This window comes from Lissotriton vulgaris, chromosome 5 (assembly GCF_964263255.1).
Source record: "Lissotriton vulgaris chromosome 5, aLisVul1.2, whole genome shotgun sequence".
Taxonomy (NCBI): domain Eukaryota; kingdom Metazoa; phylum Chordata; class Amphibia; order Caudata; family Salamandridae; genus Lissotriton; species Lissotriton vulgaris.
The window spans coordinates 1,549,923,235-1,549,939,049 of NC_141693.1; the positions used below are offsets into that span (position 1 = coordinate 1,549,923,235).

At 46.0% G+C, this 15,815-nt stretch overlaps 1 protein-coding gene across 1 annotated transcript in view; it reads left to right on the forward strand.

The window, feature by feature from the left end:
* The window catches only part of NOP10 (NOP10 ribonucleoprotein), a 35,928-nt gene extending 22,425 nt beyond the window's left edge, over positions 1 to 13,503 (forward strand). The window contains exon 2 of the mRNA XM_086920409.1: positions 13,046 to 13,503. Coding sequence (XP_086776535.1) covers positions 13,046 to 13,186 — 141 coding nt within the window. The 3' untranslated portion in view covers positions 13,187 to 13,503. The remainder of the gene's footprint in view (positions 1 to 13,045) is intronic.
* Positions 13,504 to 15,815: the final 2,312 nt, after the last annotated feature.

Genomic DNA, 15,815 nt, shown 5'->3' on the forward strand with positions numbered 1-15,815 from the left:
ACTAGGACCAGTTCTATCCTCAAAGTGCTGCTTAGTCTTTACTAGCATGCTTTCATCGCTTGCTGCTGAGTACTTGATCCTTTTGTAGTTGATGGCGTGAACTGAGTCTTTGGGTACTGAAGTTTGCTCAAATTTTGGTTTGCTATTGTTAATAACGATTTGTTGGGGGCAGTGATCACTATCAGCTTTCTCCCCTATCTGAAATGAGGCCATTTGATGGAATAAGGATATTGAGATAAAAGTATAATCCAGTATATTGTTAGTTCTTGTTGAATGGAATTTAGTTGCTGGGGGGCTTGTCTCCAGTAAATCTCCCGTTTAGTGCCCTGATGTTAAAGGTTTCGAGATTCTCTAGTGTCTAGCTTAGAATGTTTAGATATTTGCGGCTTAACTTGGAGTGGTATATTCCATGCTAAGTTTTGAGATAGAATCTCATCATCTGTCGAGCTTCCCATGAGATTATGATTAAAGTCCCCTGTGATCATAAGGTCAGTTGACAGTGTTTCCCTTCTACACTCCTCCAGGAACTTGCATAATTCTTTTGTGGCCTTTGATTCTCTCTTTGGATGAATGTAGACCTTAATGAATGAAAAATGTATTCCTCCCATGCTGAGTTGCATAATGGAGAGATTTACTGCCATTGACTCCAGAGAAGTTGGAAGCCTTGAAGGTGACCATATTTTGATGTCCTTGTTGCACTAGTAAAGAAACTCAAAAAAAACTGTGAAGGTGCAGAGGCTCTGCTTCCCATGTCTCTTGTAGTGCCACAATATCAAAGGATTTTAGGTAGATGATAAAATCTGAATCGGACATTTTGAAGGCCAAGCCATTGATGTTCCATGAGCATATACTAAAATGCCCCCCCCCCAACCCCCCGCCTGATCTTGACAGTGTACTTGTTTGTCAATTTGCATGATTATTTATGGTTCTGGCGATCCATCTTAGATTGGTTAATTCTATTTGGGATGATGCGCCATCGTGAGTACTTCCAGTAGCTAGAAGATAATCCATAATTCTTGCACCATCTCTCCCTATTGTTCCTCTAAGAACTGATATTCCGAGTCTGTTGGCAGAGTTCTGTCCTCCCTCTGTTCCTGCTGGTAGTAGTAATTCCGGATATCTTGGTTCTATATAAGGAGCTATTGTTATCCCCCAGTTTTTGAAAATTTGAGCTTCTGCCACTATTGAGTGAGCGCCTTCTATAGTACTCAGCCCATCAGTTTCAAATTGTTGAGTGCCTCTGTGGGCATCCCCTAGCGTGGAACACTGGCAGCTCCAACCCCATACAAAAATTCATACTTTTTCCATGCCCGGATAGCCGGGGGCTTATCTGATTTCCATAATCGTGCATTGTCTCTTTTGGCTAGAGTGAGACACAGCCAAAGTAAGTGACGTTTGTATCTGTTGTCCCCAATCTATTCTGTTACGTGAAGCAAGGTAATTTTTGGAGATCTGGGGAGTACCCACCCCAGCATATTGGACAGATATGCCAATACACTGGACCAGAATCTTTCCAGCCGTTAGCAAGACCATATTGTGTGTATTTGTGTGCCTTAGTCTTCCCGACTTCTCAAACATATGGGTGATTCTATCAGGTCGGCTTGCTACAATGTATGTTGAGTGTATTAGGCTTTAAGGAGGATCTTGAATTGAATTAATCGTAATCTCATGGAAATAACGGCTCCAGGCGGGTATGCTAGTGCCTCGACCCAGTCAGTATCTGATATCTGTCTTTTAGGAGGCTTTCAGTCGTTCTTAGGTGGTGGCACTGTTTGTAATGAGAGTTTGATATATTTTAGAAATGTTATGGTCAGGAGTTTGCCCTCAAGTGGGTTGAAGCCTGGGAGGGATTCGATTTGGGTTATATGTGGTGTGATAGCGTGTCGAACTTAAAGTATTTGTAGAATTGTGTGTTTGGCATAGAATATTTGTGGCAGAGTTCTTGGGAAGGTTTTACGGTTAAGGCTGTTCATTACATCTCCAATAGTGGAGATTCCTATCTGATCTCTTCCCCAAAATCCCTGTAGATTAGCTAGGTGAGATACAAGATGGTAGCGCCGTAAGGGGGTTACCTGTGTAAGGTGATCCCACCAACCCATCTGTCTAAGAGCCTGTCACCATGTGAGTATTACCACCTTGGTAGCGGTTGGTAGGGTCTGGACATTTAGGCGGCTATATAAATATGATGCAAGTGTATGGTCATCAAGGAGCCACCCACCTGCGCCGGGTCACTTCAGGTCCCGTGTAAATGTTATGCCGCATTATAGGACTGCATATCGGAGGCTGCTATTCTGCTGCCGTATGTTGACTGGAAGCAGGTATGGAGCATGACTCAAGAGGCACCACTACCCCACATCAACTGTCCGAGGATCGCATTAATTTGGAGAACCCCGGATGAGGGGACAGGAAAGGGGTGATTTTGTAGGTGGTGTAGGAGCCGCTGGAGCAACATAATTTTAAAGATCGCAGACTGTCCATATAGCAATAGAGGTAACCCAGACCATGCACATATATATGATCAACACTATCAGTTTCGGTAGAGATGTTGCGTTCCCACGATATTGTAGGGTCCTCTGTAAGATAAACACCGAGGTACTGTATCCCGGTTGTGGCGGATGTTAGGTTTGTGGCCCAGGTTCCCTGTGCGAGTTTCAGCGCAGGGACCATATTGTTGATTTGTTTAGATTCATGTATAGGTTTGATGTTTCCTAAAAACGCCTACACTATCTGTAACATTCTGGGGCCCGATCTGTGGGGATCCGTGAGGAAAAATAGGAAATCTGCATACAATGTGATTCGATCCGCAATGTCGGGGTCCATTCAAACCCAGTGAACAGTGCATCCTTCCGAACCAAAATCGCTTATGGTTTAATTGCGAGTGCAAACTATAAGGGGAGAAAGGGCATCCCTATCTTGAGCCCCGTTGTATTGGAAAAATATGCAGTCCGCAACGTGAACGAGCGCAGTCATATATGTATATAGGAGGCATATATAGGCAATGACCTGCTTTGTCGTTTAAGTAATGCAAATAGGTCGATCCAGCCTACATAATCGAAGGCCTTTTTCATGTCCACTAATAGTGCTGCTGGCCTGTCAAGTCGCTCTATCGCATTCTGGGCCCTTCTGATGTTGTGGCGAGTAGAGCGGCTGACCATGAAGCCGGCTTAGTCCTAGTGAACCAAATCTGATATGTGTGGTAATAGTCTGACTGCAAGGATTTTAGCGGGTGTCTTCGCCTCCATATTTAACAGAGATATAGGGTGAAAGGAGTTGTGCAATTCCAGGGGTCTATTGGGTTTGGGAAAAACCACGATCTCAGCATGTCTGCTGGGAGGCGGCAGACTTCAGTTGCATCTAGAATAGTATTGAGGAAATGGGGACTGAGTATTGTTGTAAACTTTGAAGAATTCACTAGGGTAGCCGTTAGTGCCTGCAGCTCGGCCAGTGCGCAGCTCTGCAACGGCATTAGTTAGTTCCTCTGTTATGGGTGCATCTAAGCTCACCCGTACATCTGGGACAGTTTTTGGGGGAATGTCATAGAGGAATTTGTCAATGAGATATGGGCTGATGGCTTCTTGAGGCAAGTAAAATGTTTGAAAAAAAGCTGCAAAACTTTGTGCGATCTCAGCGGGATTCGTGAGAGTATTCGCAGCAGTGGCGCCAATTTCTGGGGGTAGGTTAGCAAATTTAGGCAGTTGACATAGGTGATATAGAAGTTTCCCCGATTAAAACATTGTCTGCATGCCTTTATATGCTCCGCTATCTAGACCATGTCCCTCCAGAACATTAATATGATCTTCTTGTTGTGAGATTATGCATCCTACACTTCAGTGCCGCTGTGCAGTGGCTAATATCCACTCCACGGATTGTTGGTTTCATGGCCTCCCACAAGATCTGTGGCGGTGTGTTTATTGTAAAAAAAATTCTGCTGACGCCACTATTAGAAGAGACGCCTGCGAGGGCCAATTGGGAGCTGGATCGCGATTGTAGTGTGCTCTGATAGTCCGCGTGGCAGAATTATGGTGCCGGCCAATCACTGTATGTATGTGTGGGGGAATAAAAATATAATCTAGTCTGGAGAGGGAGTCTTGTGTGGGGAGTAGTAGGTGTGCCCTATGTCATATGGGTGGTGTGCTCTCATGTTTCGATCCATCCCAAAGTTGTAGTGAAAGTTTTTTTTTATTTGGATTCTTTGTGGTGCTCCCTGGACCCGGAGGATCGTTTCTTGTCTTTCGATGTACACATGACATTGTTCCAGTCCCTGCCCATGACCACCAGCCCCTCAGAGTTCCTCATAAGTCTAGTAATTTAGTAATGAAGCTGCATGTGAGAAGTGGGGCGGGGGGGGTTTATATGCTCCCAATGACTGTGCTCGCCAAGAATGGTCCCCTGGATGAGAACATATCGTCCTTGAGGGTCAACCAATGTGCAGGAAAGTATAATGGGTATCCGTTGATGTATTAGAATTGCTCCCCCCGGCGCCCAGGATGCATTGGTGGAAAATTTGTGCTAAGTCAAACCTGGCCTAACAGGGAGCCCAAGTACCCATAAGGTGTGTCTCCTGCAGAAGCCGGGTGTCTGCTTTGTCGCTTGGCCTGTCTGAGAACCGCAACACTCTTGATTTTGTTGAATTCCCTGTACCTTCCAGATTGTGCATGTCGCCATTTACTTGTAAATGTGTATCTGGGTCACAGATTCTTACAGTAGCTACTCTTGGGGTTGGTGGGATTCATTTAGGGCGGTTGCTGGAATATTGATGGATGGATCCTCTCAATTGGGATTTGTGGTTCTGGAGCACCATGTTGAGCGAGAGCTGTGTTGTCTCTTTACCTTTGTGCTCGCATCTTGGTTCACTGGATGATGATTCTGAGTCATGGTGTGGAGGAGTATGTGGTTTGAGATGTCGCAGTTTGTCTGTCCATTGGTAGACTTCTTCTGGTGTATCAAAGAAGATTGTGTGGGCATTGTACACCCCCCGTAATCGCGCAAGAAATTGTAGAGCGTAAGTGATCTTGAGGTCACGAAGGCGCCTCTTGGTCGCCTGGAATGATTGCTGCTGCTGCTGGATGAGTCTTGTATAGTACGGGTATATTATGATTTGATGTGAATCGTGTAACATTTCTGTTTTCATCCTGGTCTGTTTAAGGGTAATATCGCAATAGTTTGGGATTTGCGCAATAATGGGCCTTGGTCTGGCTCCTAGGGGCAGCCGTTGGATAGAGCTCTGTGTGCCCGTTTTATGATGAAACAGGGGGAAGTGTACCCGCTAGGACCCACAAGCGATCCAAGCTGCCACAAACCATTCAGTGTTGCCACCCTTGCAATTCTCTGGAAAGCCAACAAGGCGAATGCTGTTCCTGCAGGCGCGCCCTTCGGCATCTTCTACCCGTGTTACGAGTCCTATAGTTAACTTCTCGGGGGTAGATACCCTCGCCTGTAGCGTAGAAGTGGCATCTTCAACCCCCGAAGCCCTGGTTTCTGCCTCCGTCCGGTGTTCCACCACACCTTGAAGGTCCTGTTGCTGAAGTGCCACATTGGCCCAACAGCGACAATTTGGGCCTTCAACACTGCCCTGGGTTGGACAATCTCCGCAAGGGTGGCGGTAGTGTCCGATGGGGCCTGGGAGGCTCCTTCTGCCTCTGCGCCGTGTGTGCCTACACCGGTATACTTATCCATACTGATCTGCCGTGCAGTGGTGGATGGGAGTTTATTTTTGGTCATTTTCAGAATGGGTGATACCCACAAGCCAGCAGTCTGGATTCTGTCGCTCTTTTTAGAGAGCCGCCCTGTCCCCTGGGTTCTTCTTGATATGTGCCTGTGATAATGAGAGGTAGCTGTAGGTGCAGGCAGGAGGGAGCACCTCTTGCCACAAGCTGCACCAGGACCTAGCCTGGTATCCTCTGCGACCAGGAGACACACTCCCTCAACACCTAGTGGGTGCCGCACCCCAGGGAATATACAATCCGTTTATCTCTGTGTTGCGCTGGGTAGAGACTAGTCCCATCAACCAACACTTGGCCGCTACTTTTCAGTCTGGCTTGCTAACCCCAGTAAACCGTAGGGCACCACCAATACGATATCTCCAATCGGGGAAATTGCTAGCGATGTGTGATCTACTATTGTCCAGCCTTTGGGTATGTGGGCAATTCAATGCAGCATAACCTGTATGAGCACGTGCACAATGGTGGTCCGGCCTATGAGCGTGCACTGAAGTTGAAAGGGGAACGTTAAGGCAGTCCTGGGCCCAGGCGCCACCCACAAGGCCGCCTGGGTGGTGCCCGTTCTCTGCCCACAGCGGCTGGGTCACGCCAGCACGCCTCCAGGCAGTGCCGAGCCAACCGGGATCTCCGCTTGCTGGGACGCAGCGGGACCCGGGCGCCAAAGGTACTCTGCGTCGTTATACCTAAGCCAGCCCCTGTCCCAGGCAGCATATCAGGCCGTACGGGAGCCGTAGCTCGTATTCACCGGCTGCTGCCGATTTTGTCCTCCAGCAACGACCACCGCAGCAGAACCAGCGCTAACCTACCCCGGGCCGCAGCTAGAGACCGCGCCCGCAGCGCCACCACAGGTCATGCTTCACCGGATTGCAATGGCAACCACGGCACCGGAGGCAGCTCACTCGGGAATCTGCGGCGTCCCCCGGCACCTCAGGTGTTCCACAATGTCCGCCTATAAATTGGGAGTGTTTGGTGTTGTCATAGGTGACGATTGTGGAGGACAATTGAAGTGTTATGTTATGTTATGTTACAGCGTTCTTTTATAGCGCACGGCTACTCGAAAAGAGTGTCCCGGCGCAGTGGGCTGCTAAAGCTGGTTAGAACACGTCCGCCTTTTCATGCCGCTCTGCCAAGCCCTCATAGATGCACTTTTGAGACTTTCATTAATAATTGGGCCCCTAATTTGGTCTGGCGTTGACTGTGACCTTTTGTGTTTATTAAATTACTGTCTCTCTCTCTGTATTGGGTGGCTTCACTGAGTGTGACTGCCTTATGCTCTTTCACAAGGAGCATATCGCACACAGATTTGTTCATTGCCAGTAACTAATGTGGCAGTGTGTGCTTTTTGAGACCCGAAATGTTTTTGCGTTTTGTTTGCTTTTGCCAATGTTTATTATTATGCTTAGGGTCCCTCAACTTCCACACCAATAAGGTTTTACAGACTCCATGCCAGAACAGGTCACACAATTGACAAAACTAAAAAGCTGGCCTCCAATTTCCGACCTACTGACTTTGCCAATGCTTGTTTATTTTTGTTTTCCATAATCCTATTGAAACTGATTTAACTGATTTTCCATTATGAATATTTTTGGGAAATACTAGCATGCATCAACGCATCTTACTAAATGATGCATGCTGCAAAGAAATGGTACCTGAAATTTTACAGTAGTTTCGCAAAATGTTTTTTTCCCCTGCATTCATTTTTTTTTTTTTTTTTTTTTTAAATTTTTGAAAACCTTTACTGTGCATGAAATAACAAATACGGGCCCACAACCATCCGGCCGGCCACGAACATTCACGAAGCACTAGTGCATGCAATACGGCGACATAGTATTACGTCATACCATTAGCTAATATTTAGGAATCAAACTGGAAAGCGCCGCGATACCATGACACAGGAGCAATGAAGGTTAATTTCAAATTTTTTTTGTGCAACTATTGAGTTCAGGTCGTGTTGTTCCTCAATCATGAAAATAATAAAATAAAGAACAAGGTCCATGCAGGTGGGACATGACATTAGCTACAGTTTCCAACCGATCTCACTTCTCGACAATCAAGTCCCCACCAGGCAGGATGGCAGCTAGATATTCACGCTACAGGGTATCAGTCTCAACGTCACATTCCTATCTCCGCCGCCACCCATCCCCCAGTATGCCTAAACACGGGCCAAGATGAAAAAGGAAAAATATAGAAGAAGAGCAAAAATGGCACCATAGAAACTAATAGAACTGAAATATAACCCCCCACCCTACACACATGCAGAGGCTATGGCCTACCCCCCCCCCCCCCCCCCAGCAGAGCCTGTCGCCCTATAAACCCGAAATATAGCGAGAAAAGAGAAGGAGAGAAGAAAGAAAAGGGAAATATAACCAGTGATATAGGGAGCAAGAAAAGAAAATTCTATCCTATAACTCCCACTAAAGAAAGGCCGGGAGGAGGGCCGGTTGTACATATGCTCGGACACCGCCGGCCCAGTAAGCATTCTCCACCCCGATATCGGCAACAAAAGATTCAGCAAAAGTCTATCAATTAGGGAGAGTCAATTCACATTATGCAATGAAACAGACCGAATTCGGGTCCCTCACAGTCTCCACCCGCCAGCGTATCAATTTAGCAAAGGGACCGCCTAGCCCTGGCCCGACCTGGGACTCATCCTCTCACCCACCCTCCGTGGTAGTCCAGTACAGTTCAAGTTGGCGAAGGAAAATGGCCGCCTTAAGGAGGGGGGAGGTGCATAAACACAGTGCGTCGCCTGTCCTCAAAAAGGGTATCTCCCTCGGTCACAAGCTCTTCCGATGCATCCAAGCGACAAAAGTCACGAAGCAGGGAGATCAAGGTCTCTAAGGAAGGAGCAGATGAAGAGGCATGAGGACAGGTTGCTAGTGTCCAAAGCAACGATGCTGGTAAACGAGGCAGACAGTCGGTCACGGGACAAAGGGGAGACAATGTTGCAGCAACAGATCCGATGGGTGGCAACGAGTCGCTACAAGCCGCAGTAATAGCTACCTTAACCGCAACAGTAGCCCTCGGAGGCGGCGGTGTGGTGACAGACTGTAGTGAGACCAAATCCAAACTCTGTCGGGGATGGACCCCCTGCTCCCGACCCAGGGCGTGGGCACATGCATCAAGTTTCACACCTAGTACATTGTAATTATGCACCATCTCGGAGCATAGCCCACCCAAGATCGTTAACACATCCTTGTAGGTCCATTCAGGCTGCAATTCCCTTAGCTCTGCACTCCCGGAGGAAGAATGTGCTCCGGCCCCCTGCACGACAGTGAGCTCGCAGACCCATGATGAGGGCGCGTAGTCATCCCCACAGTACAGAATAGCAGGCATCGCCATCTTGCCCTCAATCCACTGATGAGCTGGGGGGGGGGGGGGGGGGGAAGGGGGGTCGCGGAGCACGACCGAGCAGCAGCTGTCGTCCCCGGAATACACTATCCCCTCGGTCTGCGGCGTAGTCAGGGAATCGCAGACAGCATGGTAGATCAGGCAGAATAGAGAGGGGCTCACCGATACCGGGCAGAGCAACAACTGGAGCCGACCAGCATCATGGCGGCTACAGACAAAGAAACCGCAGATAAAGCACTTCTCCCCCTTGTCCCGGTGCAACACAGTGTACCCTCGGTAGGTCTTGACGGCGGGTGCCGGCCGGACTGTATACAAAGTCAGGTGACTCTCGCAGTTGCACAACCTCCGTGGCGGATCGGCCGTCCCGGAGCACGCGAGGTCCGGCCAGGCGCTGTGGAGCGAGCGGGGTCCCGGGCTAAGGTGGTCCAGCCCATATCTTCTGTCTCCGGGCGGGTGGAGAGTTCGGAGGAACACCATCAGAGCCAGCTCCGCTTCCCGCACATTTTCGATCCAAGAAACAACAGGATGGCACGCAGGATTTCGGTGCGGGACTCCAGGGCCGGCGGTGCCGAGAGGCTTCACGTCCGCTCAGGTCGCCATCTTGGCTCCTCCTCCCTGCATTCATTTTTTAATGAGCATTTTATTTTGAAAGCAAAGAATGATCAATCTTGCTTTCAAGCTTCTGCACAAAGTTGCATCGTCAGATAGCATTCTAGGAGCATTATGTGTAGCCTCATTGATAAACTTTGAAAACTTGTGCACATTTTAATACTGGGAACACTGTCAGTAGTGGAGTCGAAGCTTAAAATATTTACCTAAAGCGCTCACCCTAATAAGGCTTTCAATTATTGAACCATAAATACAAGTTTGAACATCATTAACATATGGGCAAAAATGTTACCTTCAACTGCAGACAGTGCCCTTCCCTGATCCATGATGTGGTACTGCAAACTGGCAGTCAAAGTGTTTGTACTGGAAGGTGTTGGGCCTTCTTGTCCTAAGGACAGAATACACATGAAAACTTGTTGCTCTTCACCCCAAACAATATGTCCTGGGTATCGGGTTATAGGAATTCCACATCCTGAAAATCCACTTTTGCAACAACAAAAAATGTAATACTCACACATAATTGATACCAGCGACACACTGACTATTTTGCAATATGTTTAGGTGGCTTGTTGAATAATCCTTGGATGGTTTATTATCGTCTTTAGCGTTATTTGTACAACTAATTCGTCCAATCTGAGTGCAGTTGGGAATTTTCTCCGCCTGTTCTGCTCTTCTCTATGCACTATTCGTCTCTGTATCAGCCCATTATACATTATTCCTGTTATTAATGGATGGGGGTATGGCACTCTTCCCTGCCATAATGATAGTTCTTCTGGCAAACAGGAACACTAAGTCAAGGTATTTGGGTTCCGTCTTATCAGTTTTAGGGCAGCAAAAGGCACCAAGCAAACACTTGCCCATTATCAATAACCTTGATATACCAGTAGTTTGTGATAGTGTCCAATATTGAGACTGTGCTGGAAAGTCCACCATATTTAGCTAAATCGGCTCACTGACTGACATCCTGGGTAACAAGAGGAGGTAATAATCTGGTGTAGATGCTGAAGGTATGGGTGTTTACAGACTAAAGAAGCAGTCCTGCTGTAACAGGTGTATGAGATTACACACATACAGTAGAATAAGTTATCACAGAATGCGGTTGCACAAATCTAGGAGTCTTTCATACTGTTATCAGCTGAGGTGTCGCTGTAAGTGGGTGGGGTTATAAAACCATCTCAGATGGTGGACCTGGTTGATGGTAATATATTGCAGAAAGAAATGCTGAGAGGTATTAGCCAAAAGTTTATTTGAACACGAATCAACATTTCAAACAAGAATGTTACTTATGGGGTATTAGCTGTCACCACTGAAAGCAGTGTTCAGCGTAATGTACGTTGTGAGGCCCTTGCATGGAAAACTCAATCTCTGTAGTTTCAAGAGACCTGTTTTTAGATTAGATGTGAAGTCTTGTACTGTAGGACTGGCTCTAATGTTCTGGGGAAAAGCATTCCATTGATTATGTCCAAGAATGTGTGCCTTTTTGTCCAGCAATCAAGAACACAGCCCAAAAGAGTACTGCACACCCTAGATGTTAGGAGAGAAGTCATGTATTTCTTACAAAAGTAAGTGAAAGATCTGAATAATTTTTATATCCCATACTGCTAACGGATTTCGTTAGCAAAATAGATAGTCCAAACAATACAGTTGTGCTGCTTATTAGCAGTTAAACACGTAGTAGTTTGCAACTCTTAATGAAAAAAGGGTTGCAGTAGCATATATTGATAATGTCACACTACAAGATGTGCAAGGCAGCCACTTAGTCATCAACACAAACGTTTACCAAACATTATTGCGTAGCTGTACAATGAAGGGGCAAGACATTGAGTCAAAGTGTGCTTAAGTAAAATATTTGCAATCAACCACACTTTAACCCCTCCCCCCCTCCACTGAGAATTAATACTATTATATAATCGATGCTCAGCAAGAGAACGTAGAAGAGCTTCACGCTGGTGAAGAAATGGATTACCAGTAGAACGTTTTGCTGTTTGGAGCTCCTCTACCTTCACAGGTAGCAATCCCACCTCCCCAGTAAAGTTGGGGAGTTGATGGAAAAAAGGTCAGGTGGTCGAATAATGTATAGCATGTGACTGTAGAGCAGAGGTCTTCAAAACTTTTGGATGCCGAGACCGCCCCCTGTCAAAATTTTCATGTGTAAGGACCCCCTCCCTCCATAAACACTCCCAGTTCCTATGGCAAATAATTTTTACTGTGCGGAAATATTATTAAACCGGGTTTAGCAAATCAAAGGTTTGTGGGTTACTGTGGTTCGGAGTCAGAGGCTTTCTACACAGTTCAAAGAAAAAGTCTCCAAAAAGAATTACCCCAAAACGCACAACAGTACTTTATTTTTCCCAAACACAAAATCATTTGGCACGGCTTATTTGGATAACACATTTCTGAACTAATGTGTGGGTGTGCCTGTTTTTCTCTAGAGAAACAAGTCAATTTGTGGATGTATTCTGTGCTCCTCCTCAAGCTTTGAACTGTACTTCGTCTTTAATACTGCCAATGCTGCGAACCCAATGTCTCATACATATGATAGCTAAAAGGCAGAAGAGCCTAGACTGCAAATTTTGACTAACATTAATGTTCTTCACAAATTGTAGCTAATCTATAGCTGTGTGGAACATGCATCACCAAATATACAGCTATGCAGAATACACAACAGCAGCAAAATTGCAGCATTCTAGTCCTGTGATGAGTTAAGCAGTTCACTCATGCCTCTTTCCTCCCATCCCTCTCACAACCCCTAATCCCTTTGCAGGCCATTTTCTTTCACCCCTTTTTACAGCTTCTGAACTCTCCCCATTCCTATCACTTCACCTTAAATCACCTCTTGTCTTTTTACTCCTCATCGCTTAACAGTCTCTCGCATTTATCTCATGGCCTCTCTCACCCCTCAGCACTTCTCATTCACCTTAAATCTCTCCCTTCAAATGTCCATTTATTTGTATCTTACACCTCTCCAGTCGACCAATTCATCTTTCATATATCCCCTTTGATCTCCCACGCCTTCTTGACCCAGCACCCACCACAGTATTCCCTCTCTTCCCCTATTGCTGTTCTCCATCACCCATGTCGCGTCAAATTTCCTTTTTACCTCATAGCTATCTTCTCTCACACTTCAACAGTAGTCCTCCTCTCTGCCCTCACCTCTCCTTCTTTTCTTAGTTTGGTTTCTTTGATTCCCTCATTTTCACCAAGGTCTGCTCTACCCACTCCTTTGTCTGACCTCACTGCTAACACTGAAATGTCATGCAATACTGTTTGTCACCTCGACTCTTTCTTTAAAATGTACCTTAGTTATGGAAGTGCTTTTGAGCTGGGTCATTGTAAACCTTTGTGTTCTTTCTTTTTCTCCTTAGAAAATTGACCCAAATGGGAGCCCAACATCTTCTGCCCATCCAGCCCGCTTTTCGCCTGATGACAAGTACTCTCGCCAACGTGTGGCCATCAAAAAGCGATTTGGTCTACTCCTGACTCAACAACCAAGGCCTATTCTTTGAGACCTATGATGGAGTCTGTCCCAGGACATCATGTCCCATCTCTTTCCGATGACTGCAAACTTTAACCATCACGATTTCCGGATATTTTCTCATTGCCTGCTTTTATTGCTGTTTTTCCTACTTTGGGGATTTTCCCAATGCTTTACCATTTCTCAGCAACATTCCTCAGGTTTCCAGAAAGTTAGCCATCCACATTGCCAAGTCTGATGTGGAGCAGTCAGTATAACTTGCAGTTGGATCTCTAGCGTCGTTCCTCTGTTAGCATTAGGAGAACTCTTAATTCTAATTTCTGTTAATAAATATGCTTTATTTTCCAATCAGGCATTTTCTTTTTCTTATATTTTCTGAAATTTACACACCATCTTGTATGCCCTGCAATACGACTATTTTGAAGCCTCTTAAAGCAGCGGTCTAGTTGCCTACTGAGATGCGATCTGCACTTGGGTGGGTTATCATACAAACAAGACAAATGTTTTGCTCATTTTCGGTTTGGTCCTATTCTTCCCAATGGTGCCACTGTGATTATGTTGGTGGTCTGATGTGACATCCTGTATTTCCAGTTCTATATTGCTTAAGTTAGGTGGTGTTTAGATTGGAGGGATGGGGAAAGGAAATCTGATCAATGACTATTGATATCAGACTATGCAAAATTCAAATGCAGACTGATTATGCTGTGTAAAATAGTTTGAAAGAATTACACTAGCCAAAGTGATGTGGCTAGGCACAATTAGTCTTATATGTTAAATAACCAAACTGTTTCCTTCTTAGCATATAGTTTAAGCTCCTGAGGTTGTCCTAGAATTATTCTCGAGTACTTTCTTAGCTTGTTTAAAAAAAAAGATTTTTTTTTAACCCCTTCGATGCTTGTGACGGAACCATTCCGTCATCAGTCACGGCTGAGCTGTGCTGATGACGGAATGGTTCCGTCACGACCACACCCTGTTCTGCAATGTCCAGCACAGGGGAAAAATTCAAGTAGCAGCCAAGGTGTTAATATATATGGGCATATGTGTGGCTGTAAATACACATGCATACTCTTGCCTTTTAGTGTTTGGCTCAGACATTACAAAGTTTCTTTTTTCGAAAAGTCCTAGGATGTGCTTGGCCTCCACAATGCACATGTGCAACAAATCTACCTAAGGCCTGGCTGAGCTACATGGAGCATGAGGCACAATGGGAGAAGGACTCGTTGCCCCTATGGGAGAAATCAACAGACAGCAAGGACCTAGCCCAGGAGTTTGCCTGATATTACTGTGTGTTTTGTAAGGCACTGATACATGCTGATGACCAGGAATCTGAGCGATTCCTTGAAGCACTGGACCACCTGACTTCATAGCAGGACAACGCTGAGATGCTAGGCAGTGTCCTAACGCTTGAGGAGCTCTGGGAGGCACTGTCTGCAATGCAGTGTGGGAAAAAACCAGGACCCAACTGACTGCCAGTTGAGTTGTTCAAGAGTGGCTGCGCTGGTGGGCCAACACTTACTCATTGTTCGAAGAAACCCATACGCAGGGACAGCTACTGTACTGACTGACCTTCGGTATGCATTAATTACTTTAATATACAAAGAGGGATAGCCAACAACAGACTGTCTTGCTGCCCAATCTTTCTTAATGTTGAGACTAAATTACTAGGCGCCACATTGACTGGCTGGCTCAAAGACATCATAGCGCTCATTCATTACTACCAGAACAGGTTTATGCTCCACAGGTCTGCCTGACAGAATCTGAAGCAACTGTATAAATGGCTTGCAGTGATTGAAGCAAGAACTTCCCTGGCCATAGTGTCCACTGAAGCTGAAAAACCATTTGGTGCAATCCATTGGCTATATTTAGCCTTTCTCCTTGAACCCTGCTTTCGCAGTTGGGTATCCCTGCTCTACACTGAGCCCAGGGAAGTGGTACAAGTGAACTAAGAGGTATCTGAGAGCTTCCGATTGGAGCGAACGGCCAGACAGGGATGCCCTCTTTCCTCTCTTCTTTGCTCGTGCATTGGGCTGTTGGCAGCCTGGAGCAGGTTGGAAAAATACCTCAATGCCAGGGCCCTGGCGGAATGGGAGAAGGAAACCATCTCCCTTTATGCTGATGATATATATATATATATATATATATATATATATATATATATATATATATAATCTGAAAGGATGCTGGTCCCTCCCCTCCTGTAGAATTTGGCTATAGAATAAACTGACATAAGCCGGTGCTATATCCACTAGGAATCTGGGACCTGAGGACACTTTCATGGGCCCCCTACATGCATCCCAGCAGGTAGTAAACGATTGCTTCAAATATTTGAGATTTTTTGCTGCCACAAAGCCGAAACAGTTCAGGAAGGCCAAATTAGAGCGTTCACTGGTGGAAATGCACGACGACATAGCCAGATAGCGCAAGTTGCAGCGAACACTCCTTGGTATAGCAGCTGTTTTTAAAATGACAACTTTACCAAAATGGTTCTATGCCACGCAGAACACAAGCATGTTTGTCCCAGAGTCCTGCTTCCTTATATTGGATAGAGAGGTGAGATTAGTGTTGTGGGATGGAGTGGCCCCACATTTAGCTCTCAAAACCCTTTATTGATCTGTGTACAATGGGGTATTGCCCTACCTCACCTGTTTCCTTCCCAGTGA